This window comes from Rhamphochromis sp. 'chilingali', assembly GCF_963969265.1.
Source record: "Rhamphochromis sp. 'chilingali' genome assembly, chromosome: 8".
Classification (NCBI taxonomy): Eukaryota; Metazoa; Chordata; class Actinopteri; order Cichliformes; family Cichlidae; genus Rhamphochromis; species Rhamphochromis sp. 'chilingali'.
In genome coordinates this window covers 4,091,985-4,108,166 of record NC_137935.1, presented here as the reverse complement: position 1 = coordinate 4,108,166, position 16,182 = coordinate 4,091,985, and the positions used below count along the sequence as shown (strand labels likewise).

At 39.9% G+C, this 16,182-nt stretch overlaps 2 protein-coding genes across 3 annotated transcripts; one reads left to right on the top strand and one right to left on the bottom strand.

The window, feature by feature from the left end:
* The first annotated feature begins 32 nt into the window (after positions 1-32).
* On the top strand, positions 33-8,735 carry med17 (mediator complex subunit 17). Its single transcript, XM_080890020.1, has 13 exons — positions 33-189; positions 532-777; positions 1,450-1,613; positions 1,751-1,970; positions 2,077-2,213; positions 2,339-2,420; positions 2,661-2,813; positions 3,852-3,982; positions 4,551-4,735; positions 5,068-5,205; positions 7,325-7,442; positions 7,563-7,722; positions 8,267-8,735. Exons 2-13 carry the CDS (start codon positions 546-548, stop codon positions 8,473-8,475), a joined length of 1,929 nt encoding a protein of 642 aa, XP_080746146.1. The 5' UTR covers positions 33-189; positions 532-545; the 3' UTR covers positions 8,476-8,735.
* A 153-nt stretch (positions 8,736-8,888) lies between these two features.
* vstm5 (V-set and transmembrane domain containing 5) lies at positions 8,889-15,255 on the bottom strand. Of its 2 annotated transcripts, none has more exons than XM_080890026.1 (4): positions 14,758-15,255; positions 12,014-12,340; positions 11,280-11,423; positions 8,889-9,811 (listed from the first exon to the last, which is right to left on the bottom strand). In XM_080890026.1, the coding sequence occupies exons 1-4, from the start codon at positions 14,831-14,833 to the stop codon at positions 9,774-9,776; spliced, it is 585 nt and encodes a 194-aa protein (XP_080746152.1). In that variant the 5' UTR covers positions 14,834-15,255; the 3' UTR covers positions 8,889-9,773. The 2 variants fall into 2 exon arrangements, with proteins under 2 accessions (XP_080746152.1, XP_080746151.1); XM_080890025.1 differs by lacking the exon at positions 8,889-9,811 and adding an exon at positions 10,983-11,206.
* Positions 15,256-16,182: the final 927 nt, after the last annotated feature.

The window sequence follows — 16,182 nt, the reverse complement described above, 5'->3', positions numbered from 1 at the left end:
AATAGTGCTAAAGTGACACAAAGCGTTTGAAACAGCTTCCAGCCTCAGCGTTCATCACAATCGCGGTGGGAGGGGGACCGTGCAGGAGTTACACTCGTTCCTGTATTGATGAGCCTTTCACCGCTACTGGAACATTTAATTCAATACCCGAGTATTCCTCGATACCTCCAACACTAGTGAACGCCAGAGGTAAGATTTACAGGAGTAAAATAGTATTTGGTGTTTTAAGCTGTTCTCTTGAGCTTTCGAGTCTCCTTTTATGCTGTGAGCTAAGCAAAGAGCTAACACTAGCTAGTGTTGCTAACTAGTAAAACGTTACAAAGTGACTAAAAGAGCTGAATTATTATCATCCAAAGTTGTTGAGGAGCAGTTTCTAATTCTCGTTTTTCACTTTAACATTTGGAAGTGAAGTATTTTAGTGTTCTGGTTATTAAACAACCTATATTAAATGTTTGATTCAGAGGTTTTCTGGTCTCCCCTGTGTCTGTGTTTGATGACTAACCCTTTCTGCCTGTCCACTCCACTTCTCAGCCAAGTCTGTCATCATGTCTGGTGGTCCAGCGGTGAGGATCAGCATCGAGTCTTCCTGTGAGAAGCAGGTGCAGGAAGTGGCCCTGGATGGGACAGAGACCTATGTCCCTCCTCTATCCATGTCCCAGAACTTGGCAAAGTTGGCACAAAGAATTGACTTCAGCCAGGGATCCGACTCAGAGGAGGATGTTGAGGGAGAACCCAAGGACCGAGAATGGGGCAAGCAGGATGGAGAGGAGGAAGAAGGTAAAATGCTTAAATAAAGCAAGGAGCTAGAGCTACACGAGCCATCACACATTCCTTGGTATAATCAGCTGCTGTGTGCCTTAGGCCAACATAAAATATCAAGCTGAACTTCATTCATCATAGGTTAAACATTTCAGTTCAGAACTTCACTTAGATGGTGAATAATTACCAATAAATATATAATTTTCATGCCAAATATCCTTGGACAAGATACTAGAAGTTGATCAGAGTATGAAAGCATGTGAATGTTACATATAAAGAGAATAGAAAAAAAGTGCTTGTGGGAATGGGTGAATGAGGCAAGTTGCGTAAAGTGCTTTGAGGGCTCAGAGTAGAAAAGTGCTGTATAAGAAACAATCTATTTACCATTTAAATCACAATGGAGCCTGTCATGTTTTGAGGCTGCAAGGTGTTGGAGGCCTTGTGAAAACTGATGGAATTATGAATTATGTCAATCCTAAGAGTACACCCGCTGCTCCAATAAATAAATAAAATGGATTTCAGGAGTAATGAGATCCAGCTAAATAAAGTTAAACTTTATTTACAATTTACTCCTGACTCTGATGAAGAAAGGAGGACCACCAAGTAGACTCCACAAATGAATTGAAAACAGAACATAAGGTTTTTTATCACTTGTTGGAATCGAGCCCAATTTTCTGTTTTCTTGCATAGGCACAGTAAAATTTCAGCCGTCTCTTTGGCCCTGGGATTCGGTGCGTAACAACCTCCGCAGCGCCCTCACAGAGATGTGTGTACTCTATGATGTGCTCAGTGTGGTGAAGGAGAAGAAGTACATGGCTTTAGACCCCGTGTCTCAGGATCCAGCAGCTGGAAAGGTAAATTAAACATGTCACTTAAACTGATTTTTTTTAAGGGTTTTTTAAGGGTTCTACAAAAATATCTCTAAATGTCAGCAAAGCACTCTTAGGTTTGTCCACAAAGAGATCTTTTGCTCCTTCTCCAACTCCTGCAGACACCACAAGTTTTCCAGCTGATCAGTAAAAAGAAATCATTGGCCACAGCAGCTATGATCCTTCAAAAGGGAGCAGAGAAGCTCAGTAAATCAGTCACAGAGAACCAGGAGAACAGGAGGCAAAGGGATTTCAACTCTGAGCTGCTGCGGCTGCGCTCACAGTGGAAACTACGCAAAGTTGGAGACAAGATCCTGGGAGACCTCAGCTACCGCAGTGCAGGTGATAAGAGAGGATAACACCTCACTCAGTCAGTGCTGCTGCATCCTACAGATTAACATTAAGACACTTTAAACCTGTTTTCTAACTTCCGTGTTTGCCCGTGCAGGCTCCCTTTTCCCCCATCATGGCACATTTGAAGTGATCAAAAATACTGACATTGATCTGGACAAAAAAATCCCAGAGGATTACTGCCCACTGGACGTCCAGATCCCCAGTGACCTGGAGGGGTCTGCTTACATCAAGGTCAGAGGGAAATGACATGTATAATATGTTTTTATTCATCTTTTCTCATTCCTTGTTCATTCTTTGATTTTAGATAATTACCAGATATATTAGGTGTAATAGAAAGATACTGTTTGTATCTTCAGGTGTCCATTCAGAAACAAGCTCCTGACATTGGTGATCTGGGAACCGTCAGCCTTTTCAGACAACAGCAAAAGAACAAAGCTGGTATGGTTCAGCACATATACACATTAAAAGTTGTTCAGTAACACAGAGGCTCTTTTCTTCCACGTTTTTTTTTTTTTTTTTTTTTTTTTTAGAAGGGCATTTTATGAAAATACTAAATTATTACATTCTGTGTGAGAAAGCGCTCTTTAGGCTTTGGCAAAGGATGACTGAGCCCACTCTAAATTGTAAGAGTAAATCCCACAAACAAAACTCTTGGTCTTTTCTTTTGTCTCTGCTCAGGTACGCAGCAATGGCACGTGAAACTGGAGGCGGCTCAGAATGTTTTGCTCTGTAAGGAGATCTTCGCCCAGCTGTCCAGGGAGGCAGTTCAGATCAAATCCCAGATCCCTCACATTGTTGTGAAAAACCAGATCATCTCACAGCCATTCCCAGGTGAGAATATGACACAAATGGGGTCCTGGTTCAGTGTTTCTCACACTTATGTATGTGCTTATGTGTGTCATACGGAAGCATATGCCTTGCCTTGAGAGAATAACTGACCCAGTGCTTGAGCACAAGGACCAGTTCTCCACTTGCTGCAGGTTAGGGGGACCCTCCAGCTCACAGCAGGTCTTCAGAGCAGAACTAGGACTGCAGTCCAAAAATGGTGGAAATGTAGTTTGTCTCACCGTGGGTTGAGACTGCCGCAACAGAGTAAACTTTCAAAATAAGAGCACGGGAGGTTGTCCACTTGTCAAGTGATTGTGGATGGCATTAAAGAGATGAAAACATTTTAAAAAAATGCTACAATATCGATGCATTAGTCTATGTCTACCATGACAACACAGTGGTTTTGTTCGATATTATCATGGGAATATCTTGTTGTAATTTAATAGAACTTAGAACCAAAATGTAGACTCACAGCCATCGTACAAAAAATACCTGTGTGGTATTTTTCTCTAAAACTTGAAATATACATTATGGGGATTCGTTGAGACTCGAGTTAACGCGTCTTAATGTGAAATAATATGGGACCTATAGGTATTAACAAATGGTGAAAGATCCAAATAAGAACAGGTGGGGATGGAGGAAGACAGACAATCTGATAAAGAAAGGCAAGAAGTGATATTATATATATATATATATATATATATATATATATATATACACACACACACACACACACACACACACACACACACACACACACACACACACATCAAGTCAAGGTATTCAGCTTTCATATTTGTCAAGAGTGTAAAGAATGTTCTTTCACTTTTAGTGAACACTCAAATCAAATCACTTTTATTGTCACGTACTGCAGTATCCGGTCCAGGTTCGGGACCTTGTTCAGTACTTACTGTTCAAATTGTAAAGTAGTTTGAACAGTTTATGGCTGGGGTGACTGGAGTCTTTGATGATCCTCCTGCCCTAATTCATCCAAAGTGTCATTCTCCCCTCCAAACACACCTGTGATTTTTCTCTCCCTAGGTCTGCAGCTGTCAATCTCACTGTGCCACTCTACGGGAGAGAAGAAAAACAACCGGGCATCTCCAGAGAAACCCAAACCGGATGACCACCTTTACGTACTAGAACACAATCTGCATCAGATGATGAGAGAGGTGAGAAGTGAGATTCCTATAGAGCGCAATCTATTAACCACCTCTGGAGGAAACCTATCAGATATGATCTGAAATGCGTTAAATATTTTTCTCTTTTTCCTTTAACTTTTAACTATATATCCTCAAAAAATCCATCTCAGTTAGGGAATACTGGTCCGGTCTCAGTGTGCTTAGACTGCGATAAAGACCGTAGAGAATTAAAGAGAAAACTGCAATAGTCCCCTGCAGTATTACTTGGTGATGGTGGGGAGGAAGAACTCCCTTTTAACAGGGAGAGAGCACCGGCTGAATTGCACTCAGGAAGAGACAGTCATTTCTGAGCAGAGGGTGCTTACAAGAAAAATACAGCTACAAAGTGAAGGAATCTATGAGGGTTTTTTTTCTTGTAAATTTAAAGTTTTAATGTTGGAATTTTTTTTAGATATTAAGATATATTTGTGTTCTTCTACCTACAACAACCCTGGAAACCTGTCGTCTTGTACTCTGCCAGGAGACACTTCTATTGTTATTAATTTAAATTTCATTGTCTCAGTGCACATTTCATTGGCAACATTTGTTTCTTTTATAGTTTCACAAGCAGCAGCTGAGCTCTGTGGTGATACCGCACCCTTCTAGCGCTCCCTTTGCGCACAAACGTCTGCGTTTGGCAGGGCCACTGGCCTATGACAAGGCAGAAATCTCCAGTTGGCAGCAGACTGAGGGGCTGCTGGAGAAGATGATCAAACAGGCCAAACACATCTTCCTACGTCGCAGGTAAAATATCCTGATGTAATTTTACAAATACAGAAACAGTTACCAGCAGCAATATTGAATTTTACTGCAAATTTAGGAGCTCCAGAAACTTTAGCAGCCCAAAAAAGCAGCGTTTGCCTACATTTGGCTAGCAGATGGCTCACATTGTCTTTGTTGTTTCATCAGAATCAGAATACTTTATTAATCCCAAACTGATTATGGAAATTAAATTATGTCCTTTTATCTTAAAATATTTAATCTTTTAACAGAAGAATTGTTGTTAGCTACTTTTTGTTGGCTGTATAATGCTTAGCAATACTCTTCACGGGTACCACGGTGTTTGTGGTCAACAGGACGGCACGTACCATCGATAGTCTGGCCAGTCGGATTGAAGACCCGCAGATCCAGGCTCACTGGTCCAACATTAATGACGTATACGAGTCCAGTGTCAAGGTGCTCATCACTTCACAAGGCTACGAGCAGATCTGCAAGTAAGTGGAGTGCAGAGGAGTTTATTTTACTCATTATTTTAAATATCAATATTTATTTTTTTATTTGTACATTTTATTTTTACTATATTTTTTATTATCACAGATTTACAGATTTTAAATATTTACTAAATATTCACTATTCATTTTGTACTATTGTTATTTTAATTTAAAATACTTTTTTTTTTTTAATTATTAGAATTAATAAATTTTGTATTTTGTAATCGAAAAACTCAACAATTGAAAAAATCCTTGACACAAAGTTTTTGCTTTGCTGATTTGTTTAATGCTCGGCTCTGCAGCGCTCAGTGGCCGCCATGTAAATGCAAATGTTTTACCTACATTTGCAACTAAAAACAAACCTGCAATAGAAATGTATCTAGGAGCAGCATGTGAATAAAAAGTATGACAACATTAAACCCACATGGTCCCCAGTTTTTAAACAAAATTACTGATAACACAGCAGCAACAGTGACTGTCTAACTGAGACGGTGAGCTCATTTTTCTAGTGTCCAAATCAGAGCACTGTTATCACCATCACAACCTTTACTGGGAAACAGCTGGCAGGATCCTTCAAAAAACAACCTGCTTAATGAACTTTGATGTGAAGAAAAGAGGACTTTAAAGTAGGGCTTTTGACCCACTGCATGCAATTCATTTGCATGAATGTTTTTTGTTGTTGTTTTTTATGGGCATTGTATGTAGTTATATTACAACATTGGTTCACACTGTAGAAATAACAATTTTCTATTTCCTGTTTTTTTTTGGGGGGGGGGGGGGGGTTTGATAACCTGTGGGGGTTTTTTTTTGTTTGTTTGTTTTGTTTTGTTTTTTTTTCTCTTTTTTTCTCTTTTAAGTATTTATTATAAGGCAGATGTATTTCTTATCCAGTTACTTGAATAATCAATAGGATACTTGATTACTAAAATATTCAATAGCTGCAGCTTTTATTATTTAATAGTCTCAGGGCTTGCAAAATCGCTATCCCGACGTCCCGGGGCTAGCAGTTTTTTCCGGTCGGGCTACCAAAATCCATCCCAGCCCTGCCCATCAGGCTATCATAGGAAGAAAAAATATATGTCAATACTTTTGCATCCTTTCGCAAACGTAGCTGGGTAATGTTGTCATTGGCATCGAAGAGCCACTGTCAGTATGTAACATAATGAAATCGCGTTTAAATTTGCGCTTTTTTTTTTTGTTTTTGTTTTTTTGCTTCACGTTCACTTTGCCATTGCCCAAACTGTGAATAGAGAGCGGCAGTACTGATTGGTGAGTGACAGATTAATTCCTCTCCAATTCCTTATCACTCGTTAGCTTACTATGCAAATATGACAAGTGAAATCTTCCGCAGCAAGCTTAAACATGTCATAGAGGTTGATTGTGCAGAGAATTGCTGATCATTATGCAAGTGCCTGTGTAAAAGCAGATGGATTTACGCAGGTATTTTAGTTCTGCAGAGCCAAATAAGACAGGTCAGGGTGAAGAGGGGACAGCCAAAGAAAAGCCGACCACAAAATGGAAAAGTTATGACAAATCAGACTATGAGGCAAAAAGAAAGTGCAGCTTTTTTGGTTTCATGGACAAAAGAATTTCTGTGGCTGCAATATGACGAGCTAAAAAACATAAAGTTCTGCCGGGTGTGTCATTAGTTTCACTCGATTTCTGAGTCGACAAGTGCCTTTGTTACTGGGACCAGTAATTTTAAGAAAGACCCCATCAGAACCCTTGAGAAATGCAAGAAATGCATTATTGCTCAGTCTACAGTATCTTTCCCTGAACAAACGCCAATTGCAAAAAACATATGAAAAATAAACTAAGCACAACAAGAAGTCCTGAAAAATCTGTTTAGAACAGCGTTCTGTTTTGCAAAGAGTGAACTACCTTTGGCAAAATTTAGCAGTCTTTGCAAACTTTGCAAACAAAGCAAATGGCCTAGATCTTGGTTCCACTTACCTCTTACCATTATATTTTTCTATTTTCGTTCACTGCTGTTGTGAACTATATAAATAAATGGATGTGAAAAAAGCTTTTCTCTCCTCATATATGGATGTTTACATGACTCTGGACCAGCGTGTTTGATCCTCTGAAATGAGGCTCACTGTGTTTTATTTGGTGTGTTTAGGTCCATCCAGCTGCAGCTGAACATCGGTGTGGAGCAGATCAGGGTGGTGCACAGAGATGGACGTGTGGTCACGCTGTCACACCAGGAACAGGAGCTGCAAGACTTTCTCCTCTCACAGGTAACACCAGTAACTTCCACAGTTATTGGAGGAGGCTGAATTTACTAGAAGCATGGCTGCACACTGTTGACTGTAATGCTTCAGTATTTAGTTCTGCGTATGCCTGCCTTCTTTTCACAGATGTCGCAGCATCAGGTACATGCAGTTCAGCAGCTGGCTAAGGTGATGGGCTGGCACGTCCTGAGCTTCAGTAACCATGTAGGTCTGGGCCCAGTGGAGAGCATCGGAAATGCCTCCGCGGTCACTGTTGCCTCTCCCAACGGAGAGTACGCCATCTCAGGTGAGACTGATGGCTCTCGGATCCTCAGGTTTCTCTGTAGTAGGAAGAGCATATTAGCAGCAGCAACTCAGTACTACTCATGCCTCTATGCATGAGACATTCAGGCTCTCCCTTAGCTAACCTCCCCCCAATAAAGGCTAAAATGTAAAAAAAAAAATACATATATATATATATATTATTTTATTTTATTTTATTTTATTTTTTTAAAGAAAAGGCAGAAACTAATGTAATAAATCAAGACGACACCCAGTCTGTCAGTTCATGGAAAATTACTCAGGATTAAGCAGACAGGTTGATACAAGTTGGGGAATCTTTGGGAAACTTCCTCTCTTCAAACATCATTGAAATGCATCATGAACCGGTTTCCATGCAACACTCATACTGAATATCTGTAAACACTGAAGAATAATGTGTGGCGAGACAAGAGAGAAACTTTATTGTCATTGTTTAAAAACAACAAAAGTCTGCTCAGCAGCTCTTTATCATTATGCAGCAAAGTAAATAACTGTCAGTGGTTTTTCATCAAAGTTTCTTTTCTCTTCAGTACGTAACGGCCCAGAGAGCGGCTGCAAAGTTTTGGTGCAGTTCCCTCGCAGCCAGATCAAAGAGCTGCCAAAGAGCGACGTCATCCAGGACGCCAAGTGGAGCCACCTCAGAGGGCCGTACAAAGAGGTCCATTGGAGCAAGATGGAGGGCCGAAACTTTGTCTACAAGATGGAGCTCCTCATGGCGGCGCTGACTCCCTGTCCTTAGGTGCTGACTCTGTCTGCTGACTCCTCCCACACACAAAATAACAGTTTATTTAAAGAGGACAATCTTCCTTCATAGACTCTCTTCCTCACATTTGAAAGAATCGACAGCACTTTCATTTATTTTATTTTTTAACCAACTTGTGGACCACCGTAAAGTCTGTCCACACAAGTGTCCTCTGCCTGTTGCTTATAGTGTAAGGTGTGGACTGTGTGTATATACCTCAAACAGTTTGATACAAAATAAAAAGCAGTCTGTCTATATATATTTGTCCTTTTTCTTAAGAATACAGCTGTGGATCAAAGAGACACTGTTTATAAAACTGAACTTAGGGATTTGCCGGTTCAAACTTTAAATTTGACCACATTAAGTTCAATGTTGTCTTAGGACTGTGTGTGTGTGTGTGTGTGTGTGTGTGTGTGTGTGTGTGTGTGTGTGTGTGTGTGTGTGTGTGTGTGTGTCAGTCAGAGTAGATGGGTGCAGTTTTAATACCACTCCATTTGTCTGATGTGACAACATTTTAGATAAACTAACTTTGAGTCTGGACTCTGCACTTTCAGGTGGGGAACCTGAAGTTCCTGTGTAGGCACGAGGGAGGAGAGAGTTCGTTAAGAAAGAAATCACAAAATCATTTGCACTGTGAACCGGATATTTTTTCTTTAGGTAATAAAAGAAAAACAATTATTTTCTTTTGTTTCTACATTCATTCATTCTTTATTCCTGCATTCCTTCCTTTCTTCCTTTTCCGGGCCGTGATCAGCTGACCTGTGTTACTGCAGCTTCATGGCTCCGTGTGGATTTAGCAAACTGCAATTACTACTTGACTGCTTTGGACACAACTTTATTTACATTACTTTCTGATTTGCTGAGCCAGTATCATCAAGGCCTCAGCTGAAACTATCACCAGCCTGCAGCACACAAAAGCGAAACTCGTTTTTTGTTATCATGAAATAATCTGATTTAATTGCTTATTAATGAAACCAGCCCAGTTTAACCCTTGGTCATGAGTAAAATAAAGTCACACAGTTTCTTTGCTTAGAGAATAAATACAAGATTTATTGTGTTCCTGTATCATCGGTGGTATATTCACTCATTCAGTGACAGTCATCTGTAAATATCAATATCAGTACAAAATATCAACACAGTGCAGGTGTTCATAACTGACTGGTCATGCTTTGAGCTGTAAGTAACTAGAGTATATAAAGAGGACAGTTTGATGTACAAAACATTCCACCTTCAAAAGTATGTCCTCATGTTGTATCACTGACAGCTTTGATTGGCCATTTCAGGTGAGTCATCACTCAGACGTTCATTATCTGCAGCTCAGTCACATCGTTTTCTGCAAAAAAAAAAAAAGGGATTAAAGTGTCAATACATGATTAAGACAACAAACAAAGCTATAATAGGTCTTCACAGACCTTTGCACTCAAACACGCCCTTACTGTGATACAATGATAGAGTCAAACCATAGTCAACCATCACACCCTTCAACATATATTTATTCTCCACACAATCATGCAGTGGTAAGAAGAACACATTTTAACTTTAGATAAAACAACACGCTCACAAACGTTTTTATGCAGAAAATTGTCTTCTTTATTATTTCACCCATTACCTAAAAAAGCAGCCACACTTCAGACACTGTATCAGGTTTTATTTGCCTCCTATATGAAACCAGTTTGTAACTTATTTAGTAGTAGCCTTCAGGAATAGTTCTCCTATGGCTATTCTTTGGATTTGGCTGCTTCGTGTTCTGTTCTCTCTGAAGATGATCCCACACTGCTTCAATAATATTGTGTCAGGACTCTGAGGAGGCCAGTCCATGACTGATGGTGTTCCACTGTGTGTTTTTCTATCCAGGTGTGCATTTACTGTGCTAGCAGTGTGTTTGGGATCATTGTCATGCTGAAAAATTAAGCTGCTGTAAGTTTCCAGATGGTATAGCACAGGGGTAGGCAACTCCAGGCCTCGAGTGCTGGTGTCCTGCAGGTTTTAGATCGCACCCTGGGTTAACACACCTGAATCAAATGATTAGTTCATTACCAGGCCTCTGGAGAACTTCAAGAAATGCTGAGGAGTCATTTAGCCCATTAAATCAGCTGTGATGGAGCATGGACACATCTAAAACCTCCAGGACACCGGCACTCGAGGCCTGGAGTTGCCTACCCCTGGTATAGCATGATGGATCAGAATCTGATGGCACTCTTTCTGTGTTCAAAATTTCTGCCCCAAACTTCTGCATGACAGAACTTTATGACTAAACCTGCACCAAGAGTTCATCCTCAGCACCAGGGAGAGTTTTGGGGAAACTGGCCTGCAAATGTGCCCTGAAATCCCTGAAAGCAGCAGGTCTGCCATGGACTACCTGTTAAACTGCATGTAGTTCAGACTATGCCTGTTTAGTGCAGACAATAAAGTATTGCATGAATGTGTATAAAGGTGTCCTGTAGTGTTTCCATTATCATTGCCACAAAAATGTAATAAATTCTGTAAAACACTGGATATTTGCAGGAGAAACAGACACACAAATCTTTTTATCTTTTTGTTTTTATTTGTTTTGGTTACATAGTTGTCCTCCATGTAGAGTGACCTATTTTGGTTATGAACGTTTTCAGCACGTATCCATACAAGAAATCAGGGAAGAATATGTTTGAGCAATGCCAGCAATCCAAAATCTTCTGAATGGGTATTCACAAGACATTTCCAAGTTGCAAACCTGTTTTTCTGGCATCACCTGAATGCACAATCATTGACACCATTAGAGGATATTCACTGAGATGGATTCTGCTGTTTACACATGGCTTTACCTGGCATCTCTCTCCTGCGCTTGCATGCCATTATCTTCTTGTAGGCCTTGTCCAGGAGCCACATGGTGAGCATAAGAAGGCTGGCCAAGCAGGCCAGGGCCAAAAAAGAGACAGTAAGGTACTGAAGGTCCTCATACAGAACCTCTGTAGGACAGAAACACAGGAGCCACATCTTATTTACTGCAAACTGAACTGCAAATAGGGCTGATCTGTTTATTAAAGATACTTTTTCATCATGTTCACTTGTTAAAAAAAAGACTTCCCCTCTTTGGTCAATCCATATGTTCTTCCTTCCTGCATTCATTCCTCCCTAAAATTATCACAGCACATGTGCCATTCTTCATTCTTCATTTTCATAGTTTATTTGCTTTAGAGTTACTCTGTCTGGTGTGGGAAACAGTTCTGAGCCTGCCTCTAATAACCACAGACGCCATGTTTGGGAAATCTGGGCAGGGCGTTTGTCGTCTTTAAATCCAAACAACTGTTACCACAATGCCAGTCAGACTACGTCAAACTGAAGCCGAGGGCTTTTGTTGATGCTCTAATCACGATTAGTGCTGCTTTTTTAAATCCTGTGAAGAAATTCTTTGTACAGGTATGACAGAAGTGCTACCTTAAGTACCTTAAGCTTTAAAAACTGAGCTGTTCTGCCAGGACTGTTTCTTTCTTTTATGCTCTTTTTCCCTCGTTGTGTGTTAGTTTTCTGTTTTGTTTTTTAATGTAAAGACTCTCACCATTTACTTTTAGGACGAAACCAAAATCCTTGCTGCTCCCAGTTGATTCTGTGATGGTGACCACGTAAAATCCACCATCCTGCAGCCGCAGGTCTGACAGGCCCATCGAACCGTTGTCATAGGCCTGCACTCGGCTGCTGTAGTCCTCCGTTATGTTGGTGTACCCCCCCGGCTGCCAGGCCCCTATCGTCCGGCTCACCAATCCTGACATAAAAGTCCATTGTATGTTTGGGATCCCGCTACAGGTGAAATTCACTGAGAAGATCACATCGTCCTGCACTGAGCGGATCAGGCTCCTCTGAGGAGAGTATATGGAGATGGCTCCAGCTAAACAAACACATGAACATACATGCATACATTAGTCTGTATTCTCTGGGTTATTCTAGAATCAGCTGAATGTAAGTAAGTCAAAGGGAAATTCTGCTTTGCATCAGAAGAAAATTAACACAGCAGCAAATTGCAAAAAGAGCCTCAGTGATCCAGACTCTCCTAAAGTCCTAAAGTTGTTTGAGTAAAGTGGTACTTCCAAACTATTATACAGGACGTGAACACCAGTGTTGTTTCTTCCTTCAACAGCCATAAGCTGCGTTCACAGGTGGTTAAATTACAACATGTCGAACTGATTCTGGTATCAAAATACATGTAAAGGGAGACCTTTCCTGTGCTATAACTTGTTTTATCCAGCCACCTATCCTGCAAGGTGATATGACCTTTAAAAGTTTACCCAAAATGCATTTTTTAAACTTTTCTCGAATTAATGATCAGAAAACAGATCAAACATCCAGGACACCAATACATGTGTCATAACATGGCAGAGAGAGGACCCAAGCATCGGGCACGTAGGCAGATTCAAATGATAATGAGCCTTTACTTGGCTGAGACAGGACTACATACTGGGCAATATCTGGGGATTCGAAAGTCAATACATACAGGAAGTAAGAAGTGGAAACAAGACACATGAGAAAAGTGTCTATCAAAGTAAAACAAGAAATAAACACACAAACAACAGTACTCAGAATAAACAGGATCATAGAAACAGACGACTCAGCTGGAGGAACAAACACTAACATGACAACTGAACCAGAGCCCAGTGATATCACTTCACAAAATCTAAAGTCAGAGTTACTAGAAGCAGAATTCATAGAAAACACTACAGTACAGATGAAAACAGCTCAAAACTGCAAGAGCATGACAAATATTTCTGTTACTCTTTAGCTTTAGAATTAAATTAATGTGGCTCATACCGTGTACATTATAACATACCATAATAGACCCATTTCTGTAATATACTCACATATCTATATTATTGCAAATATATATTGTAATATATCTATATCACTAAAGCACTTCTGGATGGATGCAAACTGCATTTCGTTGCCCTGTACCTGTGCATGTGCAATGACAATAAAGTTGAATTCTATTCTATTCTATTCTATTCTCTGCTGTTGAAAGTAAGACATATGTCACGATATCTTATGTTAAGGTGGTTATGAAAAAGAAACAAAAGCAAGATCTTGGCTTTAGATTACAATGTTCCAACCTTTGTATTTCAACGGACTGTAACTCAAAAAATATTCAAACTATGAGGATAACATTTTTATCATTAGATATACGGATGTTATTTTAAAGAAAAATCTGTTGATTCTCAGTGGTGGGGGGAGAGACTTGAGTCACAGTGATAGCAATTAGAGTAGAAACATGCTGGTGTGTGACACAATCGAGCGCCATAAAAAGGACTCATTCCACCATGACACGGTTAGCTGCTGTTCCTGACAAACACTGTGGCATGTCTCCTGCTCTGCCTCTGCTCTGTCTGATCCCCCACCCCCATCCTCTTTTCCCCAGAGGATTAAAACTAGTCAAACTAGCTGGGAGGTATCAGAATGAATATAAGAGGCAGTGTGTTTAGGCCAAGCTTTAATGCATATTTTCATGTGCGTGTCAGGGAGAGATCTGGTTCTGCTGGTGGTGTGTTTGTTTAATGAAGCAAGAATTTAAAATGAAAAATACTAGCGCTGACTGAGAAGCAAGTCAGTATGGGAGAGATCTTTTTGTCTGGGCTCCCCCCCCAAAAAAAACCTTTTACCAACAAACCCCGACTGACTCTTTCCTTATTTTTCTGTTAAGAAATCACATAAATACTTTTTAAAGCAGCCCTGATGTCTTCTTTTGACTGTTTCCTGCACCCTGGTTCGCTTTTAATTTTGCTACTTTTGTTTTGTGTTTCCTGAGATTTGGTTTAGATTCAGATTTTTTTGGAAACAACACTTCTGGGCATTCGGATGTTATTTCTAGGATCGTTATGTCGGTAGGACACAGCTTTATAGGTTCTGAAGCCTTGAGTGGTTGCAGTTTTATAGTTCAGATAAGGTACTTTGCAATCTTCAGCTTTCTGACTGTCACGTGGTTGCAGACACGATACAGCCAGAGAAAGAGAGAGTGGGCTCATCGTGTTATAGAGCGGGGGCTTGACTCCTCGGGACCTCAACAATAGAAACAGATCAGACGCTACGTAATAAAATCCCTATCATGCTTCAGCACGGTTTCATGGCTACATGCCTGAGCTCTGCTTAGATAATATTAGGGAATATTGACCTTTTTACTTCCCACTTCTGCCATGATCGCCTATATTTACTTTCTACTGACAGGACCGAAACTTCATCCAACATTTCAAGTGTTAAACAAACATAGGTAGGTCGTACCACAAAGATAAAGCAGCAGAATTAGGAATGTGTTGAGCTTACCTAGGTGGCACATATATAACATGATGCTGAGAAAAACAGCAACATCTTGTATTTCCCAGAGCCTGAAATGCCACATTAGGATTCCAGACCCATCTGTCGAACTGCTGCAGAAGAAGCTTCCCGGGTTTATTTTACATTTTGTAGCATTCTCCTCGCCTTTCACCTTTTCCCATGGTTTCTTCTTCTTCTGTTTGTCTTCCTGGAGTTTCTGAGAGTTGTTCTTCTATTGCTTTCCTTCTGCTTTTCAGGAATGCAAAAGCTTCCCTCCTCTCTCTCAAGACTGTGTTGGATTTGACTTCATATCTGCGCAAGTCACTGCCAGCCAGCCCACACCTATCAGACAGGTTGAGCCGGAGATTACTGAGCAAACATGTAGTCCTTGTGTGGCAGTGCTCTCTCGCACACTCACACACAACTGAAGGCTGAAAGCCGTTGAGCAGTATATTCTAATTTACCTATTGCAACCACTTACTTGTCTATCTACAGACACACTGTCACAAAATGAAAGTGGGACAGGTGGAATCAAGTAGCGACACACCTGGCAAAACATGTCAAACAGGAAGTACTGTATTCACATGTATGCACCTAAAAAAACACACACAGTGACAGTCAAATGAAACTTCCCTTTAGGAGGCATATTAAAGCTGACTGTCTGTAGGTAACCCAGGTCTTGTTTCTCGCTGTTACTTAGTTTATAATCATTTTAGACTCTAAGGGTGTTTTTTTAATGAATTTATGCGCTTACCAAGACCAGTGTTAGACAAGGCAATAAAAATCCAACATATATAAATGAAAGGAATATTAAAAACAAAACAAAAGAACAAGTTGGATACCAATTTAAACCCATACAAGACTGAGTTACAACATCAAAATTAAATAAAATAAAACAAACATTTGGCTCCAAGGTCGAGAATAAATTACATTAACCCAAGAATAAAATTTCAAAAGTAGGAAATAAAATACAATGTGGCCACGTAGACATGTATCAGTTTAGTGATAATATAATTATATTGCTGATATTTATATATAAATTATAATGATTTATAAAAACTACTTGCAAACCAATTTACAAGTAGAGCCCATGTGATACTCAATTGCAACACTGCAATAAAATAAAAGACTCCTCCATTCCCTAGTTAAGAATGAATAAAAATGAATAAAAATAAAATGTACAGTATGATTAAAGATAAACTAAATACCCATTGTTACAAAATGTGACGTAACACATAAATAACAAAGAAAGCACTGGCATCAAACATGTTACATCATAGAATAACAAACAAAAAACACTCAGAGTATTTGTACATGGATGAACAGAGAGTTGGTTGTAGCTCAGTTAAATGGATGGCATCTGTTAAAGCATGAGGTGCTCTGTGAAGAATTCCATTACCATAAAAGCCAGAACACTTGGTAGATTTATGGTTA

Bases quoted from the DNA above. Each gene is read 5' to 3' on its own strand.
- med17 (XM_080890020.1), top strand. From the start codon at position 546: ATGTCTGGTGGTCCAGCGGTGAGGATCAGCATCGAGTCTTCCTGTGAG. The intron at 1,971-2,076 runs GTGATAAGAGAG...TTGCCCGTGCAG, and splicing joins CCTCAGCTACCGCAGTGCAG to GCTCCCTTTTCCCCCATCAT. The intron at 5,206-7,324 runs GTAAGTGGAGTG...TGGTGTGTTTAG, and splicing joins GGCTACGAGCAGATCTGCAA to GTCCATCCAGCTGCAGCTGA.
- vstm5 (XM_080890025.1), bottom strand. From the start codon at position 14,833: ATGTGGCATTTCAGGCTCTGGGAAATACAAGATGTTGCTGTTTTTCTC. The intron at 12,341-14,757 runs GTAAGCTCAACA...GTGTTTGTTTAG, and splicing joins GTTATATATGTGCCACCTAG to CTGGAGCCATCTCCATATAC. The intron at 11,424-12,013 runs GTGAGAGTCTTT...TCTGTCCTACAG, and splicing joins TTTCGTCCTAAAAGTAAATG to AGGTTCTGTATGAGGACCTT.